The sequence below is a fragment of the Puntigrus tetrazona genome, chromosome 24 (genome assembly GCF_018831695.1).
Source record: "Puntigrus tetrazona isolate hp1 chromosome 24, ASM1883169v1, whole genome shotgun sequence".
Classification (NCBI taxonomy): Eukaryota; Metazoa; Chordata; class Actinopteri; order Cypriniformes; family Cyprinidae; genus Puntigrus; species Puntigrus tetrazona.
This window is the reverse complement of record NC_056722.1, coordinates 8,426,759-8,447,153: the sequence shown is the minus strand read 5'-3', so window position 1 is coordinate 8,447,153 and position 20,395 is coordinate 8,426,759. Positions and strand designations below refer to the sequence as shown.

At 36.5% G+C, this 20,395-nt stretch overlaps 1 protein-coding gene across 2 annotated transcripts in view; it reads left to right on the top strand.

The window, feature by feature from the left end:
- The window catches only part of nck1b (NCK adaptor protein 1b), a 31,234-nt gene that overhangs the window by 7,972 nt on the left and 2,867 nt on the right, over window positions 1–20,395 (top strand). The window contains exons 2-3 of one of the 2 annotated variants that reach the window (XM_043226538.1): window positions 7,510–7,561; window positions 8,961–9,204. In XM_043226538.1, coding sequence (XP_043082473.1) covers window positions 8,979–9,204 — 226 coding nt within the window. In that variant the 5' untranslated portion in view covers window positions 7,510–7,561; window positions 8,961–8,978. Of the gene's footprint in view, window positions 1–7,509; window positions 7,562–8,960; window positions 9,205–14,096; window positions 14,246–20,395 lie in introns of those variants that run through there. The other variant, XM_043226539.1, reaches the window with a different exon arrangement.

The window sequence follows — 20,395 nt, the reverse complement described above, 5'->3', positions numbered from 1 at the left end:
TCTTTGGAAACGTAGGCCTAGTTCGGCGCCTCTATGAGCGCGATCTCTCTCTGCTCTGTGCAGCGAAACAATAGTTTAGTTTCGTAATAGTTTTTTTGTCCATGAGAATCCAACTTTATTTAATATAATTGATTGACAAAAACTTTTTGGGTTGGACTAGCCCTTTAACATTGTAGATCGTTAAAGGTCCTGTGACCACCACATTAGTTCAGACTCTTCTGGTTTAGGCTCTGCTCCTCTGCTGTTAGTCCGTCAGTGTGTGTGTGTGTGTGTGTGTGTGATGTGTCAGAGGAAGTGAGGCAGTGCTGGAGGGGAAGCACAGATTGCATTCCAGCAGGCACCAGAGCCTGTGATTTGAGCTCGCTGTCAGAGGCATTGGGTTACGGCGTCTGGGAGCGCGTGCTGGTCCACCAGAATGGCCAGATCTACCTCATAAACCATAGCACTTCAAATCTGCCGGCTCACTGTTTAGTCACAGGATTTGACGTTTTATGAGGTAATCTGTATTTGAATCAGTGGAATTGTTGGTACAGCAGGATCCGTTCAAACTCCAGGATCATATCAATTACTTGTTGTTCTTGAATCAGTTCGAGTCGGACATGACCAGTTCTGTGCCAATTGTGAGCTGATTCAACGTTTTTTTATAATAATTGGCCCAAAAGAATAATTCATTTGGAAATCTGACATCTCACTTTGCAGCTTGTTTTAAAACGACGGAACAATAGCTATGTATTTATTAAATGTAGTGAAGGAAAGAAGTATACTGTGACTATATTCTGCTTTGGTTTGTCGTAAAAGAAGGTTCTTAAAATACAAGATTCATAGAAGTACGGACGATCTAAAGCAGTGTTACCAAGCTAGAAAACCTAATCTTGATATTGACTCAAACTATTTAAAAACTGTGTTAATAAATTGAAATGTTAATTTGATTAGTTGAAATAAACTACAATATACAACTTCTGGTCAAAAATTTTTATTGTGCCCTGTTATGCTCACGAAGGCTGCCTTTATTTCATCATAATACATCAAAACAGTCATATTTTGAAATATTGTTATTGTTTTAGGATTTCTGAAGGATCACGTGACACCAAAGACTGGAATAATGGCTGCTGAAATTAAGCTTTGTCATCGCCGACATAAATCATTTAAAAATATATTAAAAATTTTATTTATAAAAGTAATTTTTTTAGGTTTTGTATTTATTTGTTTGTTCGTTTACATTTTTTCAGTTTTTTTTTTGGCAGTGTTAATATTAGATGGAAAGAAAAATACCCTTAAACTAAAAATGAAATAAACATTTTGAAATAGAAATGCATAATATAAAACATAAAATTGCAAAAACCTTCAAATTCAAACTAAACGTAGAAAAATTAGTGATGATTAATCACATCCACATTTTACATATTTTTACGTACTACATATTTATTATGCGTGTTTATTTGCACACACATGCATGTACATATTTAAAAGAAATATGTTGCATCTATATATTACGTATAGGATATATTATGTGAATATAATTACATGTAACTACCTGAAAATATTTTCAAAATATATGCTGTGTGTGCAAATTTTATAATTTTTATTTTTATAAGTTAGTTGTTTGATAGGGCTCAAATTTATATTATCAATAAATAACAAATGTTAAAATAGGAATAATATTAATAAATACTAATAGCGCGAGAATAATACTAATATAAGACCAACAAAGTAAAATGCTTGGTTACCACAAATGGAAAAATCTGGTTTAAAGTAGCCATTTTTTAAATCAAAACGGACCATATGTTTATTCATAACAACGCCGATGCTATTGAAATGTAGCTCTTTTTTAAAAGCGAACGTTTCCTCAGACACCTCGAGATGTTTAGCGCGTTTCGTATACCGATGGATGGACGTACTTTACCGATCCTCAGGTGAAACATATACCCATCAGATGACGAATGATGAATAGACGGTGTGAAATCGGCATCGTGGGATCTCCGGGGTGGGCCGTCCGTCACTCATCGGGCGCCAGGCCCTGGTGGCGGCCCGAGGCGCTGCTCAAGAGCCGAAGAGCGTTGAGGACGCCATCGCCCTCTCACCTCAGCCAGACGCAATAGAGAGGAAGCTGTGCAAAGTGTGTCATGTGTGGTCTAGCTCCGTTCCCGCAATAGTTGCAGCAGCGCTTATCCAGCTGCAGACCTCATTTGTTTCGGTTTGCAGCGCGTTCGCTCGTCGTCTTAAAAAAAACGCAGGTTAGTAGTAACGGGTTTCTGGGGAGTGGGGAACCTGCAGGTTACCTGTTAACCTGTGAATGCGAAGAAGATGCCTCACAAATTAGTTGGACAGGGTGTCAGGACTGGAAAAGATTCGGATCAGGTTGGGATTCTGTTTTAACGTGTTTTTATCTCTCGGGAAATAATTTATTAGTGCTTTACGTGTGCCATAATTATAAAGCCCGGAAAGCTTTGTATCTGTGAAACTAACCCGGGGCTTGTTGTAAAACCTAGAAAGCAGCCTACGCAGGTCGCTGTCTTCTAAGGCTGCATTCTAACTAAAATCGAACTAAAATTTAATGTTAAAAATTGAATTGAAAAATTAAATTTGGAAGGTTTTTACGAAATCTTTACGTCTCTATGAACCGCTTAAATAAAGCAAGGTGGCTCGCTTTTGAATCCTGTTGCGTTTGATCGATGTTAGCGTATTGCTACCATGCTAATAAAAACAAAAAATGGCAGAACAAGCAGCAAAAGCGTACTCCAACTCGGTTTCGTGTAATAAGGAACAGTATGTTTTTATGAAATGTAGATTGAACGTACGTCTGCAAGATGTCTTGAAGATATCATTAAAACATCTGCTGTCTAAAAACGTCCATTCTAAGTCAAAAACATATTAAAGACGTCTAAAAAACGTCCAACCAACCAAAATAATACGTCGTGCAGATGTCAGATAGACGTTTTCTAGATAGAGCAAGTTATCATTATAGAGTAAATGAGTCGTTAATAGTGATTTACGAACGAAATCTAACAGTATTTCCTCAAAAAGAGCCAATGAGTAATGCATTGCCGTTTTGGAGCCCATCTTTGTTTTTTTTTAGTTTGATATAATAAGGAACAATATGTCTTTATGAAATGTGGAAAAGTCTTGAATTGTTTTAGATTCCAGCAGCGTTTGAAGTGTTAGCATTTTGCTAAGCTAGCAGCTCTGTATTGGAATTAGCTCACAAATACGCAAACAATTGCCACGCAATTATAATTGGAGCAACTTTGTACCTTTTTTTTTGTTGTCGAATGATGCGTGTCAGTCAGTCGATGCGTGACGTGAGAGCAGAGAGAGACGCTCCAGATCACCTCTGCAGTTCTTCTCGATCTCATCGGGGTCATTGAATGTTGATGGATGTTCAGAAGATGTCCTCTTATTGGAATTAATGGGGAGCACACTTCTTCAGGTCGGTTCTTTTAGCTTCAGCTTGTATTTGTTTCGTGACATTGACGGTAACACGCTGAGTTGCGCACACGCTTAGGCCACATATATATTCACAAACATGAAAATGAAAAGCTTATGCAAATAATTTGGCGAAATAATTTGCACACGTCGTTTGGCGGGGCGCTGAACGTCTAACGCGCGAGGCTGTGGGACAAACCGAACGCATCTGCGCCAGCTCAAAGGAGCGAAAAGGTTTCTGGGACGACGGAATTTAGGGCTGAGAGACAGATGGAGAGGGAGGATACCGGCTCATTCAGCTCTCGCGCCCTCAATAGTGCAGATGTTTCGTTTCATCTCTTTTACCGTCAGCCCTTGAGCTTGAAGAGCACAGATGCACGCGGCTGGAGCTTTCTTGACTCCAACGTGTTTATCAGACAGAGCTGAAAGAGTGTGCTTCTGATGATAAAGTCAAGTTTTTGTTGTTTTTTTCAGCGTGCAAAGAGCTGCAAAAAGCTTCTGTTCTGTAGCTTTTCAATCGGCGTGTTTGCTGCGTCTTCGATGGGTAAAAATCAAAGAAGAGCAGGAGTTTGGGCCTTGTCTTGAGGTTTTTGATGCCTCTCTCTATGATTAGCATCATTTCCTCCACTTCACTTCTTGCTCATGTGCATGCAGTTGGTTGATACCTTGTTTTTTTTTTTTTCTGACTGTCAAAGCCTTTTAAATGATCATCATTGTTTCCGCCGCTACAGTTATTTATTTACATGCACTTTTATTTGCAACGCTTTTATCCAAATGAGGACAGTAGAAGCAACAAAAGAGCTGTAATGTAGGTGCTAGTACGGAACATGTAGCTTCATTTTGTGTTATAAGAAATAAAAAGGAAACAAGTAGATAGGATAGAAGACGACTAGGGAACGCTAGAGAGTATTTTTTTTTTAAATGAGAGTAAAAGAAAGACTAGTAGAAAATGAATGGAGAATGCTAATGTTAGAGGGTCATTATTTATAATTGCCTAAAAAATAAAAAGCAAATAAGTGTATAGACAAAGAATAAAGAATGCTTTTGGTAGAGGTAGCTTTTTGAAATTAATTAATAAAAAAAAAAAAAAAAAAAAAAAAAAAAATATATATATATATATATATATATATATATATATATATATATTATTATTATTATTATTATTATTATATTATTATTTAATATATATTTATTTTTTTTATGAATAAGGAAAAAATAGATAAAATAGACGGTCAAAGGAAGATGGAAATATTTTTTTCATTATTCTATACAGTATTTGTATATGAAAGATGCATTAAATTATGTGCATTTAAATATTACAGTAAAGTTAATTGTAAAATACTAGTACAATTTTAAATAACCGTTTCCTACTTAACATTTTTATCAAAGCTGATTAATAATAAATAGCGGTTGTGTATGTTAATATTGAGGAAACTGTGGTAAATTACAATGAATAGAATGCTCAAAAGAGAATTTATTTGAAATGGAAAGCTTTTGTAACATTACAAATGTATGCTGTTTTGCTGTTAATTTCTTAAAAAATAATAATTCTAAAAAAAAGTAGGTCTTATTCTTGATGATTCATTCCTCTCATGCAGTCTATTTAGTAGTGCTTTTAAACAATTAATCACATCCAAAGTTTTTTTTTCCATAATATGTGTACTGTGTGTATTTTTATGTATATATAAATACAAGCTCACACAGTATATTTTTTTTAATTTAGTTTTATTTACATGCATATATTTAAATTTATAGAATGTATTATATTAAATGTATTATATATATATATATATATATAAATCTTTTTATATATATATTTAATATTATTTAAAAAAATTAAATATATACATGCTTGTGTGTTCATTCATACATTATGTGTGTACTGTGTATGAATGTTTCATTCATATAAATAATATTTAGCCAATGATCAATTCCTGAAAGAGACGAAGAAGAGCGTTAAGGACAGAAGAGGAAGCAGTGATGGAGAAAAGGCTGGTTTCAGGAGAATGTGATGGTCAGATTAGCGTGTGGCGTGTGATTGGCCTGGGCTTTGTGTTCTCTGGCTGTGATCTCAGCTATGTGGTGGGAGTGGATGGGCTGAAGGCTTTGTCTGAGAGTTAGGGAGTGTCTGACTGTCTCTGCACACTGTTGTTAACTTTGCCTCCCAAGCCTTCATTAATCTAATTAGCGAAACTGCTGGAGGTTTGAAGTTCTCGTAATAGAACTGGTAATGTAGATCTGGTCTACCGTGCCGGGGAGTTTATTAACAGAGACGTGAGAACCTCAATCGAGAAAAAGCTATTGTGTCAGATCCTTCAACGCAGAAGCCGCTATCGGAGAAAACGCCTCGAGCTATGCTTGTTCGGGGGGTTCAGAAGCAAGATGTTGGTCTGTTTCTAAACCTGGCGTTCGGAGGCAGTCGGAAACTTTACGCTGATGTCTTTATTTGGTGAAAATCTGAAGCAGAAGTGCATGAGTCCATGTTCAAAATTGTACACTAGTATTCATGTGGCGGTCACTTCCGCTCCATGAAAGCAATGACATTTGTATTGCACTTTATTTTTGACTTTAAGTGGTTAAATTAAGTTTTTAGTAATCAGACGGTCTGTTTATTGGAAGCCATTAAACTTTTTCTTTTTTGTTTGAAGTCAACCAAAATTTACATTACTAGGATCTTTTTTTTTTCTCAAATTTGGTTTGAATTTTGATTGTAATTTTGTGCATTGCATTTTAGATTTATATTAATAAATCTAATCAATCAATCAGCTGAATTCAGAAAATTATAACAACTTATTTACTTGTTATTTTAACAATTCGTATGCCCTATAAAATGTTTGTAAATGACTATAAAAAAAATAAAATCTGGATTTATGATTTAATACAAATATATGAAAACGGAGGTAATCAAAGCTATTAATCTTTTTTTAAAATGGAGCCAATAAATATAATTTAAAAATATATATTTTTTTGCTAAACTTTTAAAGTTTTGTTTTAAGTCAACCAAAAATTACATTTCTAGAAACCATTTTTTTTCTAATTCGGTTTTAATTTTAATCCAATTTTCCGCATTCCATTTTAATTGATATTAATAAATCTAATCATTCAATCAGCTGAATTCAGAAAATAGTGCATATGCCCTGTAAAATGTTTATAAATGTCTATATAAAAGATTCTGTATGTTTGATTTAATACAAATTTATGACGTAATAAAAACTGTTAATCTTTTAAGTCTATAAACATAATAAAGAAAAAACGTTATCAAGAAAATAAACGAATAAAATAAAGTGCCGTACAACAAAACGACTACAACTATTAAAACTATTGCATAGCCTAATTAATCAATCCTTAAAAAATAATGCCTATTTTTTAGATGTACAAATCGTACATTTAATTATTTTTATCACTATTCTACTATGCAGTGGTAAAATATTAAGGTGTTAAAATAATGTTAGATGGTGCTGAGGGAAACGGGAATTAGCAACATAATTCAAAACCTCAAGAGTTGGCGCGTTTCCTGCTTTCAGTTTGTCAGATATGATGTCAGGATCATAGATGGAAAGACATGTTTGCTCTCCTAAAATGTCGTTTTTTTTCCTACCCACACACTCATTATCCTGTACTGAAATGAAACGCCGTATATCCTGCTTTCGCCGTTTGCGCCCTACTGTTGGATCTGCCTTTTCCCCCATCTTCCTGACTCACGTTCGGACAATAGACAATCGCTGGCCATCGTTCTAGAGGAAGTGATCTCTCGCTTTGACTGCACGGACATCATTTGACTTTAAACTGTCCTCTGGCGGTCGTTGCGTCGAGGCCTTTAAACAATGGCGATCTTCATCGGTTATTTATTTAACCAAATGGCACACAATCGCTGGGGAGACGGCGAGCAGACAGTGGCACATTCCCATAGTACACTACTGAGGGCGTGTCCTAGAACGGCGTCGCCGGCGTTCATGCCAGACGCTTGGGACCGGGAGATGTGTATGCATTGGTTTCTCTCCAAAGTCGTTGCAATCCGTTTCCATCACTTGTTTTCCTTTCTCTTGCGGACGTGCCATTTTATTGATTTCTTTTTTTCTTTTCTAGGTCTGCCATAGAGCATCTCTACTAAGATATCCACAGCTTTGATGCAGTACAGGTAAGCCTTTATGCTCGAGCACTTACTGTGATGTTCTGAGTGGTTGTTTGCTAGGCGTTTCTAATTAAGTCTTAATTCAAACCGTGACGCTCTTCGTGGCTAAAATGGAAGATCTTTGATTTTTTTTTTGGATCATGCATTCGTTTTAAATCGCGAAACACAGAATCTAGAAATAAAATAGACATTACGGGGCCCTAAATTAAATTGAGTTCAATTCTCTGTGGAGTTTAATTGGAAGCAGTTTTGTTCACATAGGTCTACGTGGAAAGCAGTTTCGTAAATTTTAATAAAACTATTATTATTTGATATGAAATAAATATTTAGCCTAGCGTTCATTCAAAAGACATCGCTAAAACATTTCCAAAGGGTTTTGGATTACCAGAATTAGTAAAAACAGTAACACTTACTTCAACTTTTCCTTCAATAAATTGTTTATTAATGGTTATCAAGGTAGTTAAGTTTAGGTAATGGGTAGGTTACTGCCAATAAATGGCTAATATTCTAGTAAAAGCATGCTAATAAGCAACTCGTTAAGAGACGCTAAAATAAAGTGTTACTGTAAAAACATAGATTGATTGTTGCCTGTGTTTGAAAGAAATGCATACGCTCGGGAATTTAGCGTTGGTACGAAAACTTTCTATATAGATTTCGCTTGGTTTGAGTTTGAGCTTGGTTTTTTCACCAAAATTGAGCTTTTAGACTTGGAAATTAGATCTAATTTCATACTTTTACGGTATATATCCAGTCGAACTACGTGGTCATCTGCATATCGGTTGCAACAAATGCTTTTTTGAGTATTTAACGTAGCGAGATTGTGAGTCCAGGCACTCATCGTGTCTTCGTTTAGGGCATCGTTTCAACGTTTTGTTTGTTGCTGGATAGCATTTATTTAATGCAACTAATGAAAACAAGAGTCCAAAGACCTTTAGAAAGTAGGTCACCTATGTTGTGGCCTGGAGACGTTCATGAGAAGGTGAACAATGATGTAAATCCACTCTGACAGCCAGGTTCGCCGTCCTGAGCCCTGCAGGCCAATCAGAGCGGGTCTGTTCTTGAGAACGCTACCTGCTCATGTCCTTCAGGCTCAAAGGTCTGCAGGGCCTGATTGTTCTCCAGTTCGCTGCTGTTCTTGTTCTTGTAATACAACATTGTCATTTTAGATCCATCATGTCAGGCTTAGTCACCCAGTTGGACATCGGGATCTCTACAACTTCCATTTTAACTCCAGATTGTTCCCGGCAAATGCCAGTAGTTGTTTAAAGTGTTCGTCGGAAGATTTTCAAAAAGCAGTTCGACCTTGAAACAAGACATCGGAAGAGCGTTAAATACAAGAGCCTGGCTTTCACTTGTCAAAGAAACTCAATTTCCACTATGTAACCTTAATTATTATCTTCTTCAGTGCTGAAATAAATCCAAGATGACGGAAGAGGTGATTGTCATCGCCAAGTTTGATTACATGGCCCAGCAGGACCAGGAGCTGGACATTAAGAAGAACGAGCGTCTCTGGCTCCTGGACGACTCCAAGTCCTGGTGGAGAGTACGAAACGCTACAAACAAGACGGGCTTCGTGCCATCTAACTACGTCGAACGGAAAAACAGTGCCAGGAAAGCCTCGATCGTCAAGAACCTCAAAGACACTTTAGGTGAGTCCGCAACTTCTGCTTTACTCGAGAAAATCTCCTGGATGCTGTTTGATTAGAGCTCTGGATTTCACCAGACAGACCAGGTTACGTTTAACAAAAGTAAAAAAAAAATAGTTACAAAGCTCCAGAAATGATAAAAACACTCTAAATGTGACTTTTTTGCAACCTTTGTTTACACAACGTGTATATGCTCTGCATGTTTATTGTGTGTATAGAAATTTAATTCTATATAATAAATATTTATTATACATATATATAGACACATGCAGTATGCATTTAGAAATTATTTACATGTATATATTGATTTTATAGGTAAATCTGTTACATAAAACATAATTTTCTGTGTGTGCAACAAATTGACAAAGTACACACACGTGTATATATGTGTGTGTATATATATGTGTATATATACACACACACACACATATATATATACACACACATACATACATACATACATATATATATATATATATATATATATATATATATATATATAGTGTGTGTGTGCATTGTATATATGTGTGTGTGTGTGTGTATGTATGTGTTTGTACACAAAAATGTTTTGGAAATTTTGGAAACGATTCACGATTGTTGCTTAGCACTAATACGAATATAAATATATAGATGTATATACATACACATTAGCACTATTTTTTATACACGGACATTCATGGTTTCTGGTCTAATTCTGCCATAACACGCAACTACTTTGACTGCATATAGAAGGAAGGGTTAAAATAACACGAGCTTGAGTAATGATAATGCAAATTTTCACTGTTGTGTGGGCAACAAAACTGTTTGCAATCCACTTCTGCTTTGTAGAGGTCCAGATACAGTCGTTTCTAATTGGGTAATGTGCAGTTCAGTATGTAGGGCATATTCATCTTGTAATTTCCTGAGGAGTCGTGTTTTTGACCACGATGATGTTGCTGAGATACACAGGAAGATACAGTACTGAACAGTTAGTAGCTTTCATCTGACAAACCCGCTGCCTTCAACTGCTCGCTGTCTCTCGAAATCCTACATCTTCAGTCAATGGTTTTTCAGGTACAGTAAATGTCTCGCCGTTAAGTTAGTGACGCATGTAGTATGCCATAAAGTATCGTGTGTGCATTCGCTGGGATTGAAAGAAAGGTCATATTTTAACACATTTTTCTTCAATGCACTTGTTTGCTTAAAATTGTTCTTTTGCAGTGCATGCTCCATGTTTGGTTTAGCATTAAATGAGGCTTATTAATACGTCCAATCTCATTAAAACTATTTCGAGAACAGGATGAATTGTTTTGCATATTTAATTGATATGGTTTTCTTGCGTGATTTCTGTGGTGAATAAAAAACATTTCACTATACAGTACTGCGATGCTTAAAAACTATATATATATATATATATATATATATATATATATATATATATATATATATATATATATATATATATATATATATATATATATTTTTTTAATTTTTGAAGAGTATTTTCAAAAAACTTCTTTTTCTTATTATGCAAGTTAGCTGTATTTTTTTTTAGTTGTTGTGAACATGATTTTTGAAAATTGATAACAGAGTTGTCTATTTTTGCAAATAAACTGTTAATTTATTGAATTTGTGATTATAGTATTTAATCAAGGATGTTTATTTTTGAATACATAAATATATTATAAATAAATATATTCTAAAATATATTCAGCGATACCAAGCATAGTGCTCTTTGTGTTCGTACTTAAAGCTGCAATGTAACGGAAGCAGCAACAGATCTTTTCTCTTGTGTTGTGACGTACGTCTGAGTTCAACAGATCATCGAAAAAGAAAACTCTGTAAGGTGTTTATGTGGTTCTGTGCAGCAGTTGTCGGGTGGATGGAGACTTAACCAGATTAAATGATCTGAGGAGACCAGTATGTTGCCAGAGAGGAGAGAAGATTAGGTTTTGATATTTTGATTGAGGTAAAAAAAAAAAAAAAAAAAAAAGCGAATGACGTGAAACGCACCGATCGTTCATAATATGGCCAATAGCGTGCAAGCGCAAAATATAAAAGGTGACTTCTTATTCCCCGCTGGATTCTTTTTTTCGTTTAGAGGATTTGGGAGGTCGATGAGGGAAGTGTTTGTGACGCTGGAATGTGAGGCGTAGTGTCAGGAGATAAGCAAGACAAAGAGAAACGGAGGAGATTGAAAGATTAGCTCATCGCGATCCTGTCTAGACTAGAGCGCATGGTTACCACACCTGAAGACCTCCTGGACCCTCTGGCTCGAGTCGGAGCTGACCGATGCAAATCAGCGTATCATGCTATAAAGTTATCACAAGCCTCTTTGGGCTGCGGCCATCAATCATTAGAAGGATTAATCGGCTAATCGTTGGTTACTTTGCCGATTAATCGGCAGGTGAGTTATTAGGGCTGGGCCATATATATCCATCAATGTATTCTACACAGAGAGTAAACTAATACCTTGTTAGATGGACTTTCGTTCGCATGTCGCGCCTATAAACGCGTGGAAGTATCGGTATAAATATAATAAGTAGCCTATATTAAACATCACACATCGCCGATACGTAGATCGCAATATCTATGCTGAACCTATGCAGCCCTAATATCGATCCTATGAGTTATGCATATTTGAACAATATATGAGGATAATCTTCAGCTTTTGAAAGCCATGGTATGCAATTATAATTATTATACAAAGAATTTATGCATGTATATGTATATATACAAACCGCTTGAATCAAGATGACTCTGCTGCAGAGTTTCATTTTTAATAAAACCCACATCGCTGTAATCAACCCACAGCGCTGTAATGTCAAATGAAATATGTCTTCGTTACCTTTCTGGACCTTGAACATGGGAGTTCTATTGTCAAAAAACTCTGATTTCATCAAAAAATATCTTAATTTGCGTTGAGAAGATTCTTTCAGAAAATAAATTTTTAGATGAACTATCCCTTAATAGTCACCGAAAGTCAGCCCATGTGAAAACTAGCCCACTACACGCGCAACCATTTTTACGAAAAACAGAAACGTTTTTTTCCGTCGCGTTCTCGAAGATTACGTCCACGGATGACGATGTCGTGAAAACGGCCCAACGAACGCTGACCAGTAACTGGCGACGTAAAGAAACGCCATGATAATAACTAATAAACTATTTAGTAGTTTTTTTTAGTTTACGCGAAGACCGCAACGGTATTGTTTGAAAACGTGCACTTTGAAACTTGCATTGCATTTTCGCATCCTCTAAATGCAATCATGTGAAGTCACACAGTTTTTAATTTTTAGTTTAAAATAGGCAATAAACAACCCCTAAATTTCCTAATGCGTGTTGTCAGTTTGTGTAGTAAATGTTTGTCGTTTTTCATCCTTTTAAAGCGACAGTGTCTGCTTGCAAATATTGGATGTGAACTGCAGGCGTGTTTGCTCTTTAATCTAATCTTGGTGCACTCTTAAAGTGTTTTTGTGGTGGTTAGCTGGAGGTTCGGTCTGCGCTGTTGGTACACAGGAACAGGAACGGGTTCTTGTGTTTAGCCTGGAGGTATACGACGAGAGTTGTGTGCGTGCTGATAGTTATCTCTCTATCGCTGTCTTTGCGGCTGTTTTGAAAACGGTTGGCTCACGCGTTCTTTGTTCTCGAGGCTTTCTCTTTTGCGCCCGTTGTCGTGTTTTAGGTCTGTGCACGTGTGTTTGCGTATGTCATCACCTTTAGGTGCCCTTCCTGTCCCGCCGTGTGCAGAACACAGATTTTCTGTCATATTGGACCTCCTTTGACCCCAAGATGGACTCCACGGAGTAGATCAGATATGTAGCTAACCCTCAATGTCGCTTGAGTTTATGATCTCTAGGCGACTCCTTACGAAATTGAGGATATGAGGGGTATATTTTAATTCCTTTTCAAATTCTGTCCAAATTTTGTTACAAACAAAAGTGTTTTCAACATAATACTAGATTACTTTTTGAGGACACTTTAATGGAATCGCGATAATATTAATAACCATGACAATGTAGATTAAATATAATTTTGATTGTCATTTTTATACCGTTTCATCTTTATCAGGGTGAGAAAATTATTTACTTATGCCAAAGTAGTAACATAAATTTTTTTTCTTTAATGCCAAAAATGTTTAGGATATTAAGATCACGTTCCATGAACGTATTTTGAAAATGCCCTACAGTAAATATAGCATAACTATTAATAATATGCACTGCTAAAAACTTTAAAGGTGATTTTATCAATATTTAGATTTTTCTTTTTCATTAAGCAGCCTCAGATTTCTCAGATTGTTTTTTTTTTTAATTGACTTTGATATATAAACTCGCAGTTGCAAGTTATAAAGTCGATTGAGAGATAAAAATGAGCAAATTGCGAGATATGAACTCACGTTAAAGTATAGGTTTTCAAATAGTTGTAAAAAATATGATCAAACAATACTAAAAAAAACCCAAGTTTATCAATAACTATAAAAATTGGCACACTTACGAGTCCGTATGATTTGAAAGTGTAACTGAGGCTACATTTTTAGGGTGCTGGGGATGATGATATCAGATGATAAAAGCGTTTTAGTATGATTTACATAAATATGGTAGTAATCTTGGTATTTTCAAGGTACTTTAAAGAATACAACATGTCCAAACATGTGCTCGTTTCGGTATGAACAGACTGGGTGTTCACGGCTTGTTCTGTGCAAACCTGCAGCTTTTATCAGTCATTCGACGCTGAAGAAAACGTGAAAGCAGAATTAAAAGCTGTTTATTTATTTTTTTAGTTTTTTTGTTAAAGCAGACTGACTTTGGCACTCAGGGTTGCCTGCTAGTCGCCATGACTCTCTCTCTGTGTGTGTGTGTGTGTGTGTGGGTGTGGGGGACAGACTAGTCCTGCTAAAGGAGGGATTTATTGTGATTGGCCCACACTGGTCACATGGTCAGGCAGGCGGAGAGCGGTTGACTCGCGGGAGGGTGTTTCACATGGAATAGTTGCACAGCTGCAGAGGGAAGTGCCGAGTCGCTGGGATAGCCCAAAATGGATATGGCTAACCTCTTCAAACACTTCTTCCGTGAGTTTTGCCGCTTTTCCTCTCCTACTTAGTCCACCGGCAGCCTAGAAAGCTGACGGCGCTGAACGTTTAGGCTTGGGTCGAGTTCGCATCGAGACGTTCTCGCTCGTAGGATCAGGGAAGTTTGAAAGGCTTTTTTCCCTTCTGAGCTGAGTGGGAGTTTGTCAGTAACCCCCACCACACACACACACACACACACACACACACACACACACACACACACACACACACACACACACACACACACACACACACACACACACACACACACACACACTATTTTCACTCTATTTTTCTATTTATACATAATTTGGAAACACTTTACTTAAAAACAAAAAAAAAATGGAAACCAAATAAGTTGGCTTGGAAAGTATTTTTTTTTTTTTTTTTCCTCGTTCTCTGTGTTAGTCGAGCAGCTGGGCGGGCAGTGCTCTGAAAAGCCTGTAATTGCACTACACACACACACACACACACACACTGCAATCAACACAGCGTAAAGAGCTTCCACTCTTCTTTGTGCACTTAAACTCTCCTGTTACACTCAACTGGAATTTTCTCTCCCGGCCCAAGCCTCCTTTAATCAAGTTTGCTTTCGGAGCCCGCCGGTCCTTCTCGATGTTTTCGTGTCATTTGGGTGTTGAGGGTCTGCTGTCGTGGGGTGTCTTTAAAACACTAAAAGCATTGTGACTTCTGAACCGTTGGAGTCTCGATCTCTCCCTCGCTGGTGGAACATGTTGTTAGTTAGAGTCACGGACAGGACTCAGTTGTAATGACAGTTTAGAGTTTTGCCAGCATGTATTAAAAGATGCTGAAGGACTGTAGGACGCGTTGTGGTTTTGTTTAAAGTGTATGGGTATGTGCTTGTGAAATGAGGATTTTAGAGGGTTAGGGTTATTGTATTTTAAAACCCATATGACCCATAACAATATTGGTTATCAGTATTATTTCTATCAAAAAATATATATTGCTTAAAAAATTTGGGTTGACAAGATGTTGTTTTGTTTTTAAATGTTATTTTTTTTCCCACAAATGCTGCGTTTATCTATTAAATTCTTTTATATATAGATTTGATTTGATTTTATTATATATATATATATATATATATATATATATATATATATATATATATATATTATATTTATATTTATTTATTTATTTTAAATGTTATGATTAAAATGTAAAATTGTTTTCTAAGTTTTCAGCGGCACATATCCTTCAGAGATCATTGTAATATATTAATATTGTAAGAGATTTTTTTGGTTCATATTTTTGGAGAAACAGTGACACAATTTTACCGTATTCTTTGTATTAGAATTTACATTATAACGGATCAATTCAAAGTATCATTGAATTTAAAGTTTTTAGTTGAATTCATTGATAATTTTCTCTATTTTACATTTAGATTAAATTCCCAATCATCTAACATGCACTTTAAAGTTAATTTTTAATAACATTAATAATTGAAACAACGCATTTTTGAAATAACGTAATAACGCAAATTTGACTTTCTAAATGTAGTGTAGTGTTTTGAATGTTAAATTTTAGGGATTTATTTCCAGTTCTTTATATTCCAGTTATTTTTCATAACATTTTATAATCAAGCATTCATCAATGATCAGCCATAACATTAAAAATACATATTTTTTTTGGTCAGCGTCCTCTAAATTATAACATCGGTGCCTGAATCTCGCTCATACGCTTAAAGTCTTCTCCACAAATGCAACTCTTGATTCTCATTGGTCTCATTGTCATATTTAAATGTCAACACGTTTCTTTTAAAGGAGCATCTCCTTTTATGTTCAACAGAAGATTTCGGCGACAACCTATCCCCTGATTCCTTTTCATTAAACTCCTCGGCGAAACCCGTCCCGAGAGGTGGTCTGGGCTCTCAGCTTTTCTATTTCGTCCTCCGCTCGTAGCGGACGTGCTCTAATTTGAGTCAGATTTCTCCTCGGATCTTTGGAGCCTGTGAGGGAGGAAGTGAGGAAACCGGGTTGTTGATTCGTCGCAGCGTCAGCCCATCCGTCTGTTTTTCTCCACTTCCCACTCCGCCACTTATAAAGCTGATGGAAAACACCGGCAGATAATGTCGCTTTGTGAGAGGCACAGACGCGCCGATGCTAGCTCACGAGACGAGCACAGGAAGGGCTGGTGGCTTTTCTGGAGCGTTCCTGTCTAAAACGCTCGGCGGGCTGATGCTTCTGCATACGTGGATGGGCCGTGACCCCCGTTTGACTCCCAAAGGAGCTCTCGACGGGCCAGCGTTAGCCAAACAAGCACAGATGTGCTACAGAGGCTATTTATACCAGCGAGTACCTGCACCAGAAATCAGCGCCAGTGCTTATAAATAAGGGAATGCGTAAATCACGTAGCTTTATAATTATCGTTACTGTAATATGGTGTTATAAATCATGCAGAACACAGAAAATGTGTGCGTGTATAAACTACTGCTGTCAAATGATTAATCGTGATGAATCGCATCTGAAATAAGCTGTTTACATATCGTTTATATTTATTATGCATCACACAGTGTATATACTTTTGAAAAAACGTATTTATGCTCATATGTAAATATATTTAAAAATATCATTTTTCTTAAACACGTACATAAGTGTGCATAAACTTTCCGTATAAATATACTCATAAATATCATAAATATACTTTGTTTGACAGCACTAATATAGATATATTTTATAAGGCTTTAAACCTTTAGCAAATCTCAAAATTAATATAAACCAAATTTTATATAAATAAACAGCAATACATTTAATAAATGTCCTTATTAAAGAAAATGTACAAAAAACTTTTACATACATTTATATAATATGTTTATAATAATAAATACAATTAAACCTTAACTAAAATAGCCATTATTTTATAGCCATATTTTTTTGTTTATTGTTGGCGTCTGGTTTTTTTTGAATATCCCCCTATTATTGCTGAATCAGTCTTTGCTTGTTCTGGATATTTTTAAGCTGATGTTCAGCATTTGAGGGTCTCATTTAGGGAAGTTAAAATCATTTTCGAGGTCTGCTTATTGCAAATGGTTTTTAATTCGTTTGCGCATGGAGCGAACATGAGCTGCGCACACAGTCTCGAGCAGCCGAGGAAGGCTCTGTGGTTTACAGTCACTGTCATTGCTCTTTTGATGTCTCGTCTTTTTTGACTTGAAAGAATGTCTTGTTTTCTGCTTGGCTTTGAGCCCAGCTTTTTACTTTTAGAAGTGCGAGTGATTTTTATTTCTTTTATATACCCGGGCACATTGTGCAAAATAATTTAAAAAAATCAGACGACACTATCTCTATTTAAGTTTTCTCATTCTTGTATGATTTTTTTTTTTTTTGAAACCGTAAGCCAGCTGTCATGTCTTTTAAAGTACATTTAGGCGACTTGTAAAGACTGTGGTGTACGAATATGGTCATCATTCAGTACCATTATGTACATGTAAATATTAACCATCTGAAACAATACATGTTGCAGAGTACTGCCTCAATACCTTTTTGTAACAAGACTTAGGTTTGCCACACTTTCACGTCACTTTTACCTAGCATAAAATCCACCTATTCATAGCCGTAGGTTGCTTTTAAATGGAGTCCAGGCTTATATCGGAGAACAATAGGATGAACTCACCATAGGAAACAACTAATCTAAGTCAGCTCATGTTGCACTCAGGGGAAAGACTTGAAAATGGAGGGGAAGTGGATGTAGTGTGTTAGACGGGTGGAATAGAAGGTTTAGATGCAATCTCAAGTTGTAATGGTTGCCAGTTAGTTGCAAATGACAGATTTTGGTCAAACCTGATTTAAAAGTTAACATTTACAAGTACTATTAGAGAAGGTGATAAAACAGACATGGATATATACACGTTGAGTTATGGCCATACAAAGCGTGCCGCTTCCTTCCCAGGTATCCTTCATAGGAATCCAGGAAAATACCTAATTCTGTTTTCAGGAAACACAGCATGCCTCAATACAATGCGTTTTGTTCTTTCAGCAGCACATCCATGGACTCGTAGAGACGTGGTTGGACCTAAACGTCTTTGCATTATGGTGACAAATTTTGACAAGCATCATTTAATATTTTTGCACAGATGGGTTTCTAAAAATTTCAAGCGTTAAAAATAAAAGCATATACTTAAGTGGGATACACCCACCATGTGTAATCCAACCTGTTTGCTTAATTGTGTGTTTGTGCCGATGTGGTTGGACACAGTCTAGAAGTGTTAGTTAAGAGAATTGAAAATAAACTTGTCCATGTCAGCTCTCTAGAGACCATGTAGACTGACTAATCCGATGACTAAGTGGGTGTATTACTTTCCCTGTCTCGTGAAACAAAATCAATCATATCTTTTTAACAAGTGACAACTTTAAATTTGTCTCCGTATTCTTTGTATATTTGACCCTGCATTTAAGTCCAGATTTGCTTTTTTTTTTTTTTTTTAAATTAGAAAACTCACTTCTATGTCTTTCTGTATAACTTGGCTTTTAGAGAAATTAATAGTTGTTAGTCACTGAACTGAAGTCGCAAAAACGGTAGTAATGAAAACAATCCAGTTGCGTGATTGGACTCAATGGATGTTTTACTGTTTGATGTTACTGAAAAGTAGCAACTTGCTAACTACTTTTTATTTGGATCTTTTTAATGAATCAATTAATTGGTTTGTAAAAACTTTTGAAATGATTCTCTCATAAATAACGAGTAAGCTGACCAAATGGTATGGTCGTAACGGGTCACAGGAAGGGAATGACAGTCAGTAGACTTACAGAATTTTCATTTTTGGGTGAAAATGTCCTCTTAAGAAAAGCCTTTTGAATTTGTTGACGAGTTGAACTCATCCTGTCAGAAGATTCACCTGTGGTTACATGCACCAACACGTTTATGTATGGGACACTAAATGCTCCAGTTAGTTTCGCTCGTACGCTTCACATTCACTTCCTGCTCACATTGACCATGCAAATGTCAATCCCCCTTAATCGGACATAGCATTTAGGCCAGACGCAAATACATCTTGGTTTGGGATTTCTTACATTTGTAATGCAAATCAGGCAGTAGAGGTATCCGCAAGCACAAAGTAAATTCTTCTGGCCTCGAGCCGTGATAAACATCTCACTCAAAGCAGAAAGAGCTTTTGGAAAAGCTTTGTTCTCACTCTGTTAACCTTTAACCCCTGAGCAAGCATGAAGAAAATTGGGTGATTTCCTTTTAGATTAGGTAAGAGTGGTTGCAAGGTCTCACCTGCTTTTTGGGGGTCAGGTTTTGCTAAATCATACCTGGCAAGTATTATTCTTGAACGGTGCCTATAAGGGATACGAAATTGAAATATAAAGGCTGCATTTGCCTACTTCCATGTAGAAAACAAGGTAAACCAGCCTAAAGTATTTCCCCTAGTGAGAATGCTTTTAGTGGGGGCTGGCCTACTTTGAGCAAACCATCTTAGACCCACAAACAAATAACCATGGGCTCGTTTTAGCTAGAAATACCATGGTATTCTTTAAAGTGCCATGCATTTTGTATTCTATAATATACAAATACCAGTACCAATGGTACTACCATCCAGTACCATTATTTTGTTGCTGCATTTTTTTTGTAAGGTATATAAAGAGAAAAGGAGTGTTTATTTGTCCTTGGGCCTTTGGATTGGGCCAGTACAAACTTCACTGCCAAGTGGACATTCCTGCACGGTAAAACTATTCACAAACATTTGCCATACCCGCCAGCATGGTCAAAAGGCCTTGTGGTCAGATATTCTCCATTAATCCTTCAGACCGGCCCACTTGGCTTGACCTAATGTGGTCAGACAAGCCAGAATCCTCGACAGTATCCATGAACCTAACCCAACACTCCCTCGCTCATTCCTTCTCATGGAGGAGGACGATGGGTGTGGTGATCATTCCAGTGTCTCTTTGCAGTTAATTGTACTTTTCTCTGAATAACAGAACTAGACCACACAGCTGTGCAGGACAGGTGGCAAATGATAAAGAACGTTTCTTAGAACAGTTATCTCGGTGGCTATATTTTTTGTTTGCAGAATTGTTCTGTTGCTCCTACATGCTTGTTCACATGGGAATAACTGAATCTTCATGAACGAGGAGGAAGGCAAAACACAGTTTGTCACACAAACTATGAGTGTTAAAAAGTGGTGAGAACATG